The 17,920-nt window shown below is 36.8% G+C and overlaps 1 protein-coding gene across 4 annotated transcripts in view; it reads right to left on the reverse strand.

Moving 5' to 3' along the window:
- DGKB (diacylglycerol kinase beta) overlaps nt 1-17,920 on the reverse strand; it is an 808,737-nt gene that overhangs the window by 643,575 nt on the left and 147,242 nt on the right. For all 4 annotated transcript variants that reach the window (XM_043462754.1, XM_043462753.1, XM_043462752.1 and 1 more), the window contains exon 3: nt 2,079-2,155. In XM_043462754.1, the coding sequence (XP_043318689.1) occupies nt 2,079-2,155 (77 nt within the window). The remainder of the gene's footprint in view (nt 1-2,078; nt 2,156-17,920) is intronic.

Here is a 17,920-nt window from a genome sequence, read left to right on the forward strand (position 1 = left end):
CTATTTTAGAAAACAAAGTATTAGTCATTTACTATAAAGCATGACTAGATTAATTGCTTTCCTAGTTTTTCTTGTATAGCTGAACATTAATTAGGTACTCAACTATGTCTACTCTGAGCTCAACTTGACCAATCAATAGAGAGTAATATTTTCACATGTGAGTTGACAGTATGAATTATTTCCTACTATTTAAGTAAACTTTTGTAAACTTGATGAAGGTATGCACCAAACAGACTCTTTAGACTTTGAAGTTTCAAATCTAAACATTGAAATTTCTAAATATTTCCTATTGATTTTTATAAAATACATACTAGTATTTAAAAGACTCATAAAAACTTTAAATTTTTCTCCTGAAGGGAAAATCCCCCCCCCATCAACTTTAAAATTTGAGAGAGGTTTTACTCAAATTAGAGATACTTTTGAGTCTTAATAAGATCTAACTTTTTGTTTTTCAACTGTTCATTATTTTAATAATGCATTTCAAGAGCAAATCTGTGCATTTATGGAGAGGTATTACATTATTGAGAAGGCTGACATCATATGTGTCTAATAACGAATCTAGTAATTACCTCAATAAATCCATTTATCAGTCAGATTAAGTCCTGAGAGTCCTTTAAATAAGAAATAATTGAAGCAAAAAGTCTATTTGCAAACAAGCCCACATTCCACATGAATTTATAGATGACAACTATCTGTAGGGAGAAAAAACTGGTTTTCTCTCTGTACATAAATAGGTACATGCAGGTTTTCAACTATGTTTGAGAATGTAAATAATTACTGAATTTTGGAAGTCTTATAACAATTCAATAAAGCTGTCATTTTTACCTTTTCAACCCTGCTTTCTTGGTCTTTGAGATTTTCAGTTCTACAAATTTACCTGCCAACATTTTTTTTCTCTCTCTCTAAAGCATCTAGGAAAATAAAATCTGAGCAGAATGAGGGCAAATATGTGATTTTTTTCCATATAGGCAAATAGAAGTGGCTTAAGTTGTCTATTTTCTGCACCATGTGTAGGCACTAAACATTAAGTTTATTAAAAAAAAAAACAAAATGAATCTCAGATTAAAAAGTTTTAAAAGATATAGTTATGTATTGGAATGCAGACAGAATAAAAATATAAAAGGAAAAAGTAATTATTGTAATAAAAATAGTAAATATTGAAAATACTAAAATGAGGTCAGAATTTAAAGACTGCGTTTTGACTAAACCATTAGTTCTATAAATCCCAGAGAAGTAAAATATTAAGGATAACCAAGAACTGTCATTTTGTAAACATTCAAAACCACAATAACAATGATAACAAAAACCAAATCACATTTTAATCAGCAAACAAAGCTGTCTAAATACCTAGATAATATATCCAGGTAAAAGAGTTCTGGGCAGTTTGTTTTAACTCCCATAAAACCCAACTATCACTTGGTAAAGCTACCAAAGAACTTACAGCAATGATGATCAAACATCTAATATGTAACATTTCTCAACTAACATAAAAGACAAGGTTATTAACAAATAATTAGGAAGCGACAGGCATTCATTCAAGAAAGGAGTTTCAAAGCAATTAGACAATACATCAAGTTTTTATAGGGAAAGAATTTCAGGGACTCAAAAGCTTACTGGTACCAGAGAAAAACAAGATAAGGAGAATAAATTCCTCTCTTTGTATCAAGGCTTGCTCTTTAAAGTAACAGATCACTTATATCCATCACAGAAGTTTCCTTCAGTCAAGGTACCACTTCCAGCCCCAATGCCGAGTTAACATTAAGTAGGTCTTGGAGAGAGTCAGGCACACTTTCTCTCTTTTTCTATCTAAAAGTGTTTCCTGACTTTTAGGAAAAGAACCTAGCATATATTAGAGATAATCTATACACTTCCAAGCATACAATATAGAAATGCTGTTTTCATTAGCAAAACATTTTGGGATGAAAATAAGCAGTATACCATTTAATGTATGTTCCAGAATAGCATCTCATTATGAATTTCATTTTGGATATGAATATACATTTTCCAAGAACTCTTCGTTAAGAAATCCCTCCTCCAAACATCTATATGAAACTTAAATAAAGAAAAAAAGGCTTTACCCCTTCAGGATTATACTTTGCAAGCACACCATTACCATGGAATTCTTCAAGAACATCTTTTAATTTCTTTGTAGAATCTATAAGAAATAGAAAACACATTGTTTATATCTGCTAGTACGCTTGCATAACCCAGTTCAGAAACAAAGACTTCTTAAAATATAAATAAATACCACCAGATAGTAAATTTTAAGATAAATATGCGAAACATTCTTTATCGTTTTTGAAGGGATATATAATTGGAAAAGGCAATCACACACACACACACAAAGAAAGAAATGGGAATTTTTCTAGTGGTCCAGGGGTTTGGGCTCGGCGCTTTCACTGTTGTGCCCAGGTTCAATCCCCAGTCAGGGAACTAAGATCCAGTAAGTTGTGTGTGTGGCAAAAAATAAAAATAAAAAGAAACAGAAGAAAACATGTTCTGTCCAAGAATGGGGCCACTGTCTATTACTATATGAATTAATACACAAATAATGAATCAGTAGCATGTTTTTCCCCTTTCTTTTCTTTATAACATTTAAGTGAATGACATAGTTTTAAAAAAACAGAAAACCTAGCTATTCTTTACCATACATAGTGCATTTTCCATATATCACTCCATTAACTAAAAATAGCCCTGCTGGATAGATAAGGAAAATAGGATCCATTCAGAGGCAAACTATACATCTTATTATTTTGCAAGAGAGAATTTTCTAAATATCCATTAGGCTCGAATTACTTTTTGTCAATTAAGAAAAGAGTTTAGATATGTTATCAAAAGTATTTTAAATTATGATTTTCCAAAATTTTTATACTTTTCAGGCGTTTCATCATATTAAGATGATAAAAAAAAGAATTGAATTAACACAGGAAATCATGTCATGAAGATCACAATTATGAGTTTAAAAATTATATATAAATGCAATAAAAATGTATGTAGTCAATCTGCTAACATAATGTTATCATGTCAAAATATAATTTTGATCAAGAAACTCAGAATTACAATATATTTAAAGAAGAAAATTAAACAACAAATATCATTGTCTTTTAAATATTCAATCAAGTTTAAATAACAATGATAAAATGAGCTTGAAACTAAAATGTGGGAAATAAGCAGATTTTAAGTTTCCTATTAGGGGATAGGGAGTGGATACTATTTCCCAGCACTTGAATATAATCCTTCCTGCCTACCCTCAAAACTCAGTTATATTTGAATCACCATAAAACATTTTCCAATTCCCAAAAAAACTAATTTACAAATAAGCTTTTGAAAAACTCTTAGAAAATTCACTCTTAGATGCCCATTAAGTGCATCATGCCTATATTTCACAAATTACACTTTTATTTGGGGCTTCCCTGGTAGCTCAGACAGTAAAGCGTCTGCCTACAATGTGGGAGGCCCAGGTTCGATCCCTGGGTCAGGAAGATCCCCTGGAGAAGGAAATGGCTACCCACTCCAGTACTCTTGCCTGGAAAAATCCCATGGACCAAGGAGCCTGGTAGGCTACAGTTCATGGGGTCACAAAGAGTCAGACACGACTGAGCAACTTCACTTCACTTCACACTTTTATTTGGAATTTATAACTTTCTTTATATCGCAAAGTGTGTTTAACTGTAAGTGTATGCGACTGTACATTTTTACTGTGATAAAATTCACAGAACATAAACTTACCACTTTAACCATTTTAAAGTATAAAAGTCACTGTGGAGCAACCACCACTGTCTACTTCCAGAATATTTTCTTCACGTCAAAAAAGAAACCCATATTCTAGACATTTCATACAAAAGGAATCATATAAGGCATTGTCTTTGTGTTTGACTTCTTCCATTTAGCATAAAGCCTTCAAGGTTAATGTACATTGTAGCATGTGTCAGTACTTCATTCCTCTTTACAGCTAAAAAAATTACATTTTATGAATATATCACGGTTTATTTTTTATTCATCAGCTAATACACATTTGAGTTTTTTCCATGAATAAAAATGCTACAAACATTCACATATACATGTTTTTATTCAAATATATGCTTCAGTTCTTTGCCTAAGAGGAGAATTGCTGGGTCATATGGTAATTCTATGTTTAACGTTTTGAGGAATTGCCGAACAGATTTTCACAGGGCTGTACTATTTTACACACCTACCAGCAACAAATGAGGGTTCCAATTTTTCTGTATCTTTGTCAATCGTTGTTATTTTTTAGTTTTTTGACTATAGTCATCCTATGGATAAAATGATTACGGTTTGTACTGGAGTAGTCATTTACTAAAGACTAATGATCTTCAGCATCTTTTCATGTGCTTATTGGCCATCTGAATATCTTCTTTGAAGAAATGTCTCTTCAAGACTTTGGGCCATTTTTAAGTGGACTGTTTGTCTTTTGGCTGAGATTCTCTGGTGTGAGTGTTTGTGTGTGCACTAGAACATGCTTAACATCTGTGCAGCTTTCTGTAAATAATTTTTTTCATTATATATTTTGCTAGCCATTTCCATACTGTGCTTCGGGTTAAATTGTTTTATTGTGTACCTTGTCAGATTGTAGGTGACCCTAGAGAAGAAAATGAACATTTTTATTTTTGCACAACATTCAATTTAGTACAAAGCTGAGACAATAGAATTGCAATAAATATTTGGATTGAAATGATCAGAGCTATTCCTAAAATACAACAAACTACAGTAATTGCTTTGACATGCACCTTGGCAGAAACTTATACTATTTCAGAGACCAGGTGCAACATTAAAGAGAATAAAAAGCTGATTCTTTATTCTCAAATCCTTCTCTGTAGATAATAAGGCACTAGTCTAAGTTAGGACAAAACCTTTTACTTCCTCTTGCTTATAGATTTAGGTGTATAATTTCTATACATACCTACAGAGACATACACATATACAGAGATACACATATCCATATGTGTAAAAACTAGAAAAATCCTAATAGAATATATCCCAGTGGACTATTTTAACAACAGCTTGGCTCCATAATAAAACTGAAGGGAAAAAAGAAAAAGTTGGTTTTTGATACACAGGCCTTACAGAGAACTTTAGAGATACCACCTGAAGATGGGCTTTTCATTTTAAGCATGCATAGGAATGAAAAACACATTCAGTAATCATTTATAAATGCCCCAAGAGAAGACAACAGCCTTCAGATTTGTTCTTGTCACTTTTTAACAGTTTTCTGGTCATAATTCATGTTGGAATAGTTTTAGAGGGAGACCACTAAGAATAAACTAATGAATTAAAAACCAAAATCTCTATTTCCATGACTGCATTTTCCATGATCTGAGGCTCAGTGATGATCAGGGTCTGGGACAATTTAAGAAGCTCTGATTCATATTCAGATGAATCACCATCAACAAAACTTGTACTCCTCTCCCAATTCTCAAGTTCCATTTTTAACGTCTTAACATCTGAAGTTTACCCACAATCCAATCCCCACTCCATAATCTAGTTTAGAACCTGCAGCCTTATCTTGCTCTTCTATTCATGTCCCAGGAACTCCTCTTGGGTCCAATCTTTCAAAGACTGAGGTCTAGACTTTCTAGCCAACCTTCTATAGGTGGAGATTTTGGTGTAGAACATCAAAGCATTCCAGATGACTTGCCTTGGCCTCATGCTTTTTACACAGAATCGCCTTATGTAAATTGTCTACACATCTGCTTGGATTTCCAAATTGTGCTAGACTGTGAAATACTTACTGCTGTGTGCCTTTATAGGAGAATTACATATTAACTTATTTTGTATATCAGTTGCTTTTATGGATTTCACCCTATTGCCTATAATCATAAACATTGCTAACTTTTCACTTATATCAACTCTGAATCATGTCTGTCTAAAACAATACCGGGCAAGAATTCCCTGGTGGTCCAGTGGTTTGAACACTAGCTTAAACTGCAAGGAGCATGAGTTCCATACGTGGCCAGGGAACTAAGATCCCACAAGCCACATGGCACCTCCAGAAAACAAAAACAAACAAACAAAATAAATGGAGCAGCAAAGAGACAAAAGGCTGCCTAACTATATTCATCCTACCCTCTAGCAGAAGACTTACCAAAGAAGTGATGCCTAGATGAACAGATAGTAGCTGAGTGAAAGACATAATTTCAGTCGTAGTTCAGCTAATATTAGAGCTTCAAGTATGAGAGCACAGTGACAGATTCTGGGCTGAGAAATCTAGGCAGGAAGCCAAACAGGCAGGCAGCTGTGAACTGGGAGATCAATTCACAGTTAATACGGATTTGTAATGGGACAAAGGTCCAGCTTCCAAAAAGATTGACAACTGAAATATTGGGCAATCAGATTCAAACAGCTGGTTTAACCCTTGGAATAAGGAATCAGCATAGATGCTCAGCACAAAATACTGAGTCTCTTACAAAGCCAAGGAGGATCGTGACTTGAGGCAATTCTGAAATACAGGGCTAATTCCAGAGTCATCAAAGCTTGCCCTGACTACCAGGAAAGGAAACTTGGCGAAGAACACCGGATACCAATTGCTGCCTTTTGACTAGCATATCCATCCTATGAGGAAGTAGTTTAATGTTAATAACCACAACAAAGAGAATGGGTTCATTTTAGGTGGTCTTTTCCATCACTCCTAGCATGATCTAAAAAGCAAGGTGGTACCAAGTCTAAAAGCAGGGGTAATTTTGTTCAGCAAATACCTTTGATGTATGCTTGAATGGAGGAAATCTACCTGGGAATTGATAGAGGAGATTTTGGCTTGTCTTTCTAGCACCTGCTCTAGTGCATGAGTTGTTCCAGAAGTCTTTTAAAGGGTTCAGTCTCTGTGAATCCTCTGAAGTTTGGCTGAGTCACAGAATATCTAATGCCATGAGAGCTAAACTAGTTACATTTTAGAAATGTACAGCTAGTAACATTCTGAATGTGTACATGATTTTCAAGGAAAATTTAAATCCTTTTACATAATTCTGACATAAAAATAAAGTGATCAGTATTTGGCAATGTTAAGAAAATAAAAGAATCAAACTAAAAGGTCCTATAAAACACAGCTGAAAAATAGAACATTTCATATCTCTTTAGGTGTCTGTTGCATCTCAAATGAGCTTCCTTTGTGATTTCACTGCCTCTTTGCTTCCTTATTTCAAAAAAACTCAACGTGCATTTGTCAGATTAATTGCAAAGGTCCCATGGAGTCTTGGAAAGATTTAAAGGCAGATAAATTTGCATTTGAGTCTTGGCTCCAGAACTCTTGGCTGAATGTCCCTGGGTATATATATTTAACCTCTTTGTAGCTCAGTTTTCTAATACTTAAAATTGTAATAATGACACAGGCCTGGAAACACTGTGTATAGCAAAGTGTCAAGTATTCAATAAATTCCTCTTTCTTTCCTGTTCCATCCTAAACAGACTTCAAACATATCACCATATTTCAATGCTTCCTTTTGCCTTTGAACTGAAGTACAAGCTCCTCCTATTGGCATCACAGATGTGTCAAAATATGATCTACAGCTACCTACAAATAATTATTTTCTGTGCCTTCCCTGTCAACAATATACAGACACATAACTCCCAAGGCAACTCATGATTTCAGAGCCCCTCCTTTCTTCACAGTGTTCTTTTTACCCCGCATCCCCTTCAATATCAGATGAAGTTCAAGGATAGTGTATCCCATATTTATCTGACACCTTATCCGCAAAACTCTCAGGGTCACCTTGAACTATAGCAGACAACAATTTGCCCTGTGTGGAACTCCTCATAATAATTCTCTTAAAATCTGTACCTGCCTTATGCTCTGAATACTATGAACACTATGAATTAAAGTTTTTATGTGTAGAGTGTTTTGGAGATTGCAAAGTGCTTTATCTTAAATTATTTAAAACTCAAAATACCTTACTACTTAATCAAACTTTCTCCCCACATAACACATACAAAATCAAGGTTAAAGAAGCTATTATTATTCAAAGTCTCATAAATAAAAGAGATTAAAATAGTGATCCAAACTCTTTTATATAACATAAATCTGGTCTCTTTATGATAGAAAAAGAAGTAATAGAATTTTCCATTATAGCCAGGTCTTCTCCTTTGGAGTCCATGAATTTGTTAGTTCAGAAAATTATATTACTTATCTTTCTAGTACAAGAAAATAGCCTTTTTTTTTTTACTGACTTAACAGACAAAGAATATATCATCTATGTATACAACAATTATAACAGGAGGGACCAAGATAGTGGAGTAGAAACATTCTAAGTTTATCTCCTCCCATGGCACACCAAAATGACAACTCTTTACAGAGCAAACAGCAATGAGAACAAGCTAAAGACTGCAGAAAAGATCTTATAAAACCATAGATATAAAGAAGCCACGAGACTATAGAAGGGACAGAAATGTGGTATGGTAAAGACCCACAAACTGGAAGGCACAATCTGGAAGACTTGCACTCGAGAGACAAGTCCCCAGAACATCTGGTGTTGAAGAAGAGTGGGACTGGTAATCAAGAGAATGGAAGGAAGCAGACACTCTCCCCTTAAAGGGCACACGCAAAGTCTTCACACGATCTGAGACCCAGAGCGAAGGAGTAATTTGAAAGGAACCTGGGTTGGACCCATCTACTGATCTTGGATCTAGGACCCAAAGGCAGCCTCTACCTGCCTTTTGGAAAGGCAAGTCCCCAGTGTCTCTCCTGGGGACACAGGACAGTTTTACCATCCAAATAACAGCCACAGCTAATAAAAGAAGATAATCATATTCCACTGGTTAACAACATGACTACTCAACTTGTGAAATTCATTTGCACTTTTTTTAAATAACAAGTTTTAAAGAACTTATAATAAATTAATAATCTTGTCCTTTATTTGCCAAACTGGACAATGCCATGGGTCCCTACTTCAGTGAGGACATGGGGTTTTCAGGGAAAAATAAAAGCTTTGATAACCTGAAAGAGGCTACCAATGCCTTTAATCTTCATGTTACATGGGACTATGGAAAAACCATCTTTTAGTTATCTCAACTCAGTGTTTTCAAAAGTTTCCTTCAAAATCTAGACTTATCAGAGGTTGTTCCCCTTATCATAAAGAAGATTTGTGGCTTAGAAATCTTCCCTGTGCCCAGTCAGAAGCATCTTTGCAGTGGCTGTTTTAACCCTGTAATAGTAGGGTTGCATAGCTGCAACTGTGTAAAGAGAGACACACTTTAGACATACTTTTCTAATATAGGTACTGAGTTAGCATTCATGTGTATAACATACTAGCACAGATATTTGTAATTTTGATGGGGTAATGTTCTAATAAGCCCAACATAAGCTACAAATACCATAACTTGAAAACACATTTAATACACCTAATATCTAAGCAAACACCACAGCATGGCCTAGCCTAAAGGAAATGTGCTCAGAACATGTACATTAATGATTTTATGATTCAGCAAAATCATCCAATACAAAGCCAATTTTACAATAAGGTGTGGAATGTGCATTCATATGCTATTCATGTCTGACTCTTTGAGGCCCCATGAACTGCAGCCCGGCAGGCTCCTCTGTCCATAGGATTTCCCAGAAAAGAATAACTGGAGTGGGTTGCCATTTCCTTCTCCAGGGAATCTTCATGACCCAGGGATGAAACCCGCGCCTCATGTGTCTCCTACATTGGCAGGTGAATTCTTTACCAATACCAATAGTACCAACTGGGAAGCTAGGTGGATCTCATGTGGAATATCTCAAGCAATTTGTTGAATACTGTGATTGTGGTTCAGTTGCTCAGTCCCGTCTGACTCTGCAACCCCATGAACTACAGCACACCAGGCTTCCCTCTCCTTCACTGTCTCCCAGAGTTTGCTCAAACTCATAAACATTGAGTCAATGATGCCATCCAATCATCTCATCCTCTGTCATCCCCTTCTCCTCCTGCCCTCCATCTTTCCCAGTAACAGGGTCTTTTCCAACGAATCGGCTCTTCACATCAAGTGGTCAAAGCACTGGAGTTTTACCTTCAGCATCAGTCCTTCCAATGAATGCTGTACCGAAAGTGAAAAACCGAACAATTATATGGGTAGATAATGGTGATAAGTATGTGGGTTGTCAACCCTTGCAATCCTACAACTGACTGGGAGCGGCAGCTCACTATTACTGCCCAGCATCATGAGTGAGTAACGTGCTGCATGTGACTAGCCTGGGAAAAGATCACAATCCAAAATTCAAAGTAGGATTTCTATTGAGTATATATTTCTTTTGAACCACCATAAAATCAAAAAAGCAATAAGTTAATTCACCATAAGTTGAGGACTATCTGTAAATGGTACAAAATTACATGTGATAATTAACATTTCCCTTAGCAACATATGGTATTTAAAATTAGCAAAAGAATCAGAAATCCTGGAGTGTGAAGTCAAGTGGCCCTATGAAGCATTACTATGAACAAACCTAGTGGAGGTGATGGAATTCCAGCTGAACTATTTCAAATTGTCAAAGATGATGCTGTTAAAGTGCTGCACTCAATATGGCAACAAATTTAGAAAAGTCAGCCAGGGCCACAGGACTGGAAAAGGTCAGTTTTCATTCCACTCACAAAGAAATGCAATGCCAAAGAAGGCTCAAACTACCATACAATTGTGCTCTTTTCATATGCTAAGAAAGTAATGCTCAAAATTCTTCAAACTAGCCTTCAACAGTACATGAACCAAGAACTTCCAGATGTACAAGCTGGATTTAGAAAAGGCAGAGGAACCAGAAATCAAATTGCCAATATCTGCTGGATCAGAGTAAAAGCAGGAGAATTTCAGAAACACCTACTTCAACTTCATTAACTACGCGAAGCCCTTGATTGTATGGATCACGACAAACTGGAAAAGTCTTAAAGAGATGAGAATACCAGACTACCTTACCTGCCTCCTAAGAAAACTATATGCAGGTCAAGAAGTGAAAGTTACAACCTGACATAGAACAACAGACTGGTTCAAAACTGGGAAAGGAGTACATCAAGGCTGTATATTGTCCCTCTGCTTATTTAACTTATACGCAGAGTACATCATGAGAAATGCCAGGCTCGATGAAGCACAAGCTGGAATCAAGATAGCAGGGAGAAATATCAATAACCTCAGATATGCAGATGACACCACTCTTATGGCAGAAAGTGAAGTGGAACTAAAGAGTCTCTTGTTGAAGGTGAAAAAGGAGAGTGAAACAGCTGGCTTAAAACTCAACATTCAAAAAACTAAGATCATCGCATTCAGTCCCATCACTTCATGCCAAATAGATGGAGAAAAAATGGAAAGAGTGGCAGATTTTATTTTTGGGGTCTCTGAAATCACTGCTAGACAGTGATTGCTAGACTGTAGACAGTGACTACAGCCATGAAATTAAAAGACACTTGCTCCTTGAAAGAGAAGTTATGACAAACCTAGATAGATCATTAAAAAACAGACATCACTTTGCTGATGAAGGTCCATATAGTCAAAAGCGATGGTTTTTCCAGTGGTCATGTACAGATTTGAGAGTTGGACCATAAAGAAGGTTCAGTGAGGAAGAACTGATGCTTATGAGCTGTGGTACTGGAAAAGCAAGGAGATCAAACCAGTCAATCCTGAAGGAAATCAACCCTGAATATTCATTGAAAGGACTGATGCTGAAGCTGAAGCTCCAATCCTTTGGCCACCCGATGTAAAGAGCCAGATCACTGGAAAAGACTCTGAAACTGGGAAAGATTGAAGGCAAGTGGAAAAGGGGGCAACAGAGGATGAGATGGTTGGATGGCACCACCAACTCAATGGATATGAGTTTGAGCCAACTTCGGGAGACAGAGAAAGACAGGGAAGCCTGGTGTGTCCAAGGGGTCCAAAAGAGTAGGGCACAACTTAGCAACTGAACATCAATAAAAAGTTTTATCTTTGTCCAACCAAAACAGTTTTGTGTCTAACCCAGTAGTACTCAAACCTAGATCCATCTTACAATCACCTGTATAACTTTTAAAATATACTGATGCCTGGGCCCAAAACATTGTGATAAACAGTACATTGGTCTGGGATGGATCTCAAAGACCGGGATTTTTAAAAAAGATTCTCATATGATTCTCATATTCAGCTAAGGATGAATTAACCACAGATCTGATTCTCTAAAAGATACACAAAGAAATTGAGAATTAATCAGCAATTAGTCCCTGCTGAATTTTCCTATGCATGTGTGTGTGTGTGTGTGTGTGTGTAGTCTGGTTATTGCTCAATTAGATTCAATCCACGAAATAAAATTGTATTAGAACATTTTATTTAAAAATTTATGAACTCTCACTCTAGTCACAATGGCCAAAAATGGTATTATGAAAATCCAGAAATTAATATTGCGTTAAAGCAATTCCTCAGGTGATACAGAAGATGCTCTACTTAAGCGCTATTCAGTAGCAGAAAAGAAACACCTATGACAATATAAAATAAGATATTTGGAGAACTAGTCATCAGGAGACAGAAGTTCACATCTCCTTTAATGAAAATTACAGTAAAAGCACCAAGAGACTGAAAAAAAAAGTGTAACTTGTTAAAAGTAAAGAGTCCAGTGTAGCACTAGTGGAAACCTATACTTGTGTATTTTAAAAGAACATCCTGAGAAGAATATTCTGGTGATACAACTACATAGAGAAGAGATATGAGCTGTTACAGTGTATGTTTCTTCTCCACATATTCTTGAAAATTTCTCGGGATTACTATTAACTTATAAGGCAATGGCCATGATATCATAGAGAAAAGGCTACAGGCACTGCAATAGCTATGGCCATTTTCCCAGAAAGACAAATATTTAATACCAGAATAACTGCTGATTTGAGACTGTGAAGAAAATTTCCTTTCTCCTTTTAATATTTATTATTTGCTGATAACGCTCTTAAACAACTAATCCTGAAAACACTTTTATGCATTTGCCCTTATTTCTTCCCTTCTTCATCTACCTATACTCAACTTCTTGATGTGTGCCTCTGCTGCAATGTCTTAGACATGATATTCGTAGGAGAGAATCTTGGATAAATAAAATATCTGAGAATTTTGTTGACAAACTGAAGGCATCTGGATACTGGCCTAAAAGCCTGTGAAATAACATATATTGTATACACACTGTGTTGAATGAGAATTTCATTAGGGAAATATATACTTTTATTTGAGCCACTCATCTATACAGTATCACAAAATTGATAAGGAAAACAATTTTAATTAAGAATTTTAATTGATGGCTGAATTGACTGGCCAGATTCAGTGTTGTGCTTGCAAATGTTTAACAATTACTGAGGATATAGAGTGCTGACTTGACGTGTTTGCTGATTTAGCTCTTATAAATATCCCCATCATGGCCACTTCAAGCCTTCGACAAGACATCATGAATGTGGAGTTGGGAAGAAATGATAACACTGGACTTAATGATAACACAGTATTTAATGAACTAATAAACACAAAAGGTTTATATAAAATATACTTCAGGGAGAAAGAACAGGTTTTTCATAACAAACAGAGATAAAGACAAAAAGAAAAGCCCCCGCTTTAAATGTGTAATTATTCTTTCAAATATTTTTGTCTAGAACAAGTATTATTCTAAGTCCCTGGAATGTATCATTGCACAAAACCAAAAATATTCCGGCTCATCAGGTTTATAGTCTAGTACAAGAAGATAGAAGATAAACATAATACACAAATATAGTATATTAAAAGATTTCATCTACTATGGAGAAATATTATAAGGTAAGAAGGATTATCAGCTTGCAGAACAGTTTACGGTTTAAAATAAAAAGATTAGAGCAGACCATTGTGAAAAAGCAAGATCTGGGCAAAACCCCATCTAATTTATATTTTAAAAGAAGCACTCTGTTCATTTAAAACTGATGAATAAGTTTTGTGGATAATACCAACATTTATTTTCTGGTTTTGAGAGAATTTTATAAACTGTAGTTACATAAGAAGTAACCATCTGCACCTGGTACATGGAGCCTCCTGTACATATATTTTGGTAAGTTTCTGTGAATCTATCATTATTTCGAAATATTTTTTAAAGAGCACTATATTGTATTGAAAACAGACTGTAGAAAAGAAGGATAAAATCAGGGAAATAATTATGGAAGTATTATATTAATTCAGTCTAGAGATATGCTGACTTTGCATGAAAGTATTAGTGTTGGAGTAGTTATTTTGAAAGCAGAGTCAAAAGGATTTTCTGATGGATTGGATATGGGCTGTGAAACTGAAGAATCAACAAGGATCCCCAAATTTTGTTGATATGTTTGAAGAAATAGAAGGATGACGTTGCCATAAAGGGGAATGGGGAACACCACAGAAGGAGCATTGGGAAGGAGAGTTCTCAACTTTAGTTTTAGGCAGTTTGTAGTTGAGAAATCTACTAAACATCCAAATGTAGCCATCAAGGAAGCAATAAAAACTAAGTGTGGACTTCAGAAGAAGGTCTGAGCTAAAAAACTAACTTTGAGTGTGATTTGTATAAGTGACATTTAAATGCATAACTGAATGATACGTGGAGAGTGAATGTAGAAAAGATACCAAGGACTGAGACCACAAACAGTCCAAGGCTCAGATGTCAGGAAAAAAGGGGAATATGCAAGGAGATTAAGAATGAATACTGAGTGAAATACCTCAGAAACGCAGATGACACCATCCTTATGACAGAAAGTGAGAAGGAACTAAACAGCCTCTTGATGAAAGTGAAAGAGGAGAGTGAAAAAGCTGGCTTAAAACTCAACATTGAAAAAACTAAGATCATGGCATCCAGTTCCCTCACTTCATTGCAAGTCGATGGGAAAAGAGTGGAAACAGTGAGAGGCTTTATTTTGGGGGGCTCCAAAATCACTGCAGATGGTGACTGCAGCCATGAAATTAAAGGAAGCTTGCTCCTTCAAAGAAAAGCTATGACCAGCCTAGACAGCATATTAAAAAGCAGAGACATTACTTTGCTGACAAAAGTCCATGTAGTCAAAGCTATGGTTTTTCCAGTAGTCATGTATGGATGTGAGAGCTGGACCATAATGAAAGCTGAGCGCCGAAGAATTGATGCTTTTGAACTGTGGTGTTGGAGAAGACTCTTTGAGAGCCCCTTGGACTGCAAGGAGATCCAACCAGTCAATCCTAAAGGAAATCAGTCCTGAATATACACTGGAAGGACTGATGCTGAAGCTGAAACTCCAATATTTTGGCCACCTCATGCGAAGAACTGACTCTTTTGAAAAGACCCTGATGCTGGGAAGGATTGAGGGCAAGAGGAGAAGGGGATGACAGAGGATGAGATGGTTGGATGGCATCACCGACTCAATGGACATGAGTTTGAGTAAGCTCCGGGAGTTGGTAATGGACAGGGAAGCCTGGCGTGCTGCAGTTCATGGGGTCGCAAAGAGTCAGACACGACTGAGCGACTGAACTGAACTGAACTGAGTGAAATAACAAGAACACCAGGAGAAGCAAAGAGGCATGAAAGCAAAGTGTTATTTAATGTAAAGTAAGATGAAGAGCAGACTGGATTTAGCAAGAACGTCATTCATGTTTTGTCAATAACGGTTTCAGTTTAGAGGTTGAGAAAAAAGTCCAATCAGAGTGAATTAAGAGAAAGTAAGATGAGGAAGGGCGCAGCAACAGAGGCAGCTCATCAAAAAGATTGCTCCAACTGGAAGCAACGAATTTGGGCAGTAGCTAGCTAGACTGCAGAAAGTGAACTCAAGATGGTTTTTAAGAGGAGAAAAAAGAAAACAGCATGCTAATAGAAAGGATCCAGTAGATGGGAAATTGTTGAAAATAAAGGGGGGAAAAAGAGAAACACCACGAAAATAATGGAAAAGAAATTATGCAATCTCATTCACAGCAGGAAGTCAGAAGGTCTGGGTTAGGGTAGGGATTTGGACAGTTTACCTAAGGGAGATGGGAGAATATATGAGTTCATGTGCTGGGGGAACTAGGTGTCCAGTTGGTCTCTTTAAAGCTCTCTTCCGATTAGAGTAAGTCCTCTACATACAAACCTCCAAGTTGTGAACTTTCAAAACCATGAATGTGCCCTTGAAGGCCAGTTGTTGTACTATACCACTGTATAGTACAAGGCACTGAACTGTGAAATTAAAAATATTTTCCTTGCTTTTTTATACATCATTTGTGTGAAAAGTATTATAAACCTATTACAGTACAGTACTATATAGCCAACTGTGTTAGTTAGGTACCTAGGCTTACTCTGTTGGTTGATGTTCATTTGCTCAATTGTGTCCAACTCTTTGTGACTCCATGGACTGCAGCACATCAGGCTTCCCTGTCCTTCACTATCTCCTTGGAGTTTGCTCAAACTCATGTCCATTGAGTCATTGATGCCAACCACCCATCTTATCCTCTGTTGCCCCTTCTCCTCCTGCCCTCAATCTTTCAGAGCATCAGGGTCTTTTCCAATAAGTCTGTCAAAACGTGGTCCACTGGAGAAGGGAATGGCAAACCACTTCAGCGTTCTTGCCTTGAGAATCTCATGAACTGTTTTAGACTTATGAACAAACTGGACTTAACAAATGAGCTCTTGGGATGGAACTTGTTTGTATGTAGATGACTGACTGTACTTTACTCAATGAAGAAGAAAGAAAGGACATCAGCTGAGAAAAGAGAACAGAGGAATCGATGGAGATGTGAAGAAAGGTCTGGGGTTTTGAGGGCTTCCCAGGTGGTACTAGTGGTGAAGAACCCATCTACCAATGCAGGAGACGTAAGAGACGTGGGTTCGATCCTTGGGTGTAAAGATCCCCTGGAGGAGGGCATGGCAACCCACTCCAGTATTCTTGCTTGGAGAATCCCATGGACAGAGGAGCCTGGAGGGCTACAGTCCACAGGGTCACAAAGAGTTGGCCACAACTGAAGAGACAGTACACATGCGCTGAGGTGTTGAAAAGTCATTCAGAAGACAGCAAAAGGGAACAGATAAGAGAAATGGGGCATGGTGATCTCACTAGACCAGTGAGATGTATTGCGGGGGAAGAGTTCAAGTTACCTAGGGTTATGGTTTGTCCACCCAAGCGCTACGGAGTGAGACAGGGCAGGAAAGCTGCAGGAGGAAACAAGGGTTCAATTTCAGTGACTTCTGATGGGGGCTGCCCTTGGGTTTTAGATCATTACTTCAACTTGGGAAGACTCCACTGTGATGTTGCTAGTCATCCTCTTGAGTTTGAAAGAACAATTTTGCACAGTCACTATGCTTTTCAGAGCTTCACGCTCTCTACTTAGACACCAACCTCCTTTGTACCAGCTATAATGGGATGTGGAAGACAGAAATTGGTACCTCGGGTTGCTTTCTATGTGTGCTTCCCCAGAGCCAACAGTACCTCAGTAGTTCTTATCTTCTTTGTGTTCCCGTTCCTTCAATTTTCTCTCCATTCTGTTAAACATCCAATTACACTTAGACACATAATGTTCTTTTCAATAATGGTCCTTTTCAGCCTTCTTCCTTGTCCAGAGGATGACAAAATAGAGAGCCCATGCAGTTCAGCTCTATGTCAAGCAAGCACTATTCATAATGAAAAGGATTATTTCTCTAGAGAGGCAGGATAAGACTCTTGTCCCCTTTTCTACCACCCCTGCTCTTCCCTGCCTGTCGGATGCTGCTCTACCCACGCCAGTACAGACTCACTCAATTCATTTTAGAGAGGGTGAAAAATAACAGTGAAATGATTCTTGATATTCTCCATTCCTTGACGACACTTTCTAACTTGTGTGTGGTTGAAGTTACTTATTCTTTCCTCAGTCCTTGAACTTAAAGTCAAGCTCATTTATTCTCTATAATTTTTTCTTTCTTTTAAAATGTCATCATAAGTCATTTATCAGCTTCAGTGAAGGTAGGTTTTACATACTGAATACTTTGCATTAATATTTTTTCCAGAAAGAGACTATACAGATAGATAGGTAAATGGACACAGATGTATAG

The sequence above is a fragment of the Cervus canadensis genome, chromosome 3, assembly GCF_019320065.1.
Source record: "Cervus canadensis isolate Bull #8, Minnesota chromosome 3, ASM1932006v1, whole genome shotgun sequence".
Taxonomy (NCBI): Eukaryota; Metazoa; Chordata; class Mammalia; order Artiodactyla; family Cervidae; genus Cervus; species Cervus canadensis.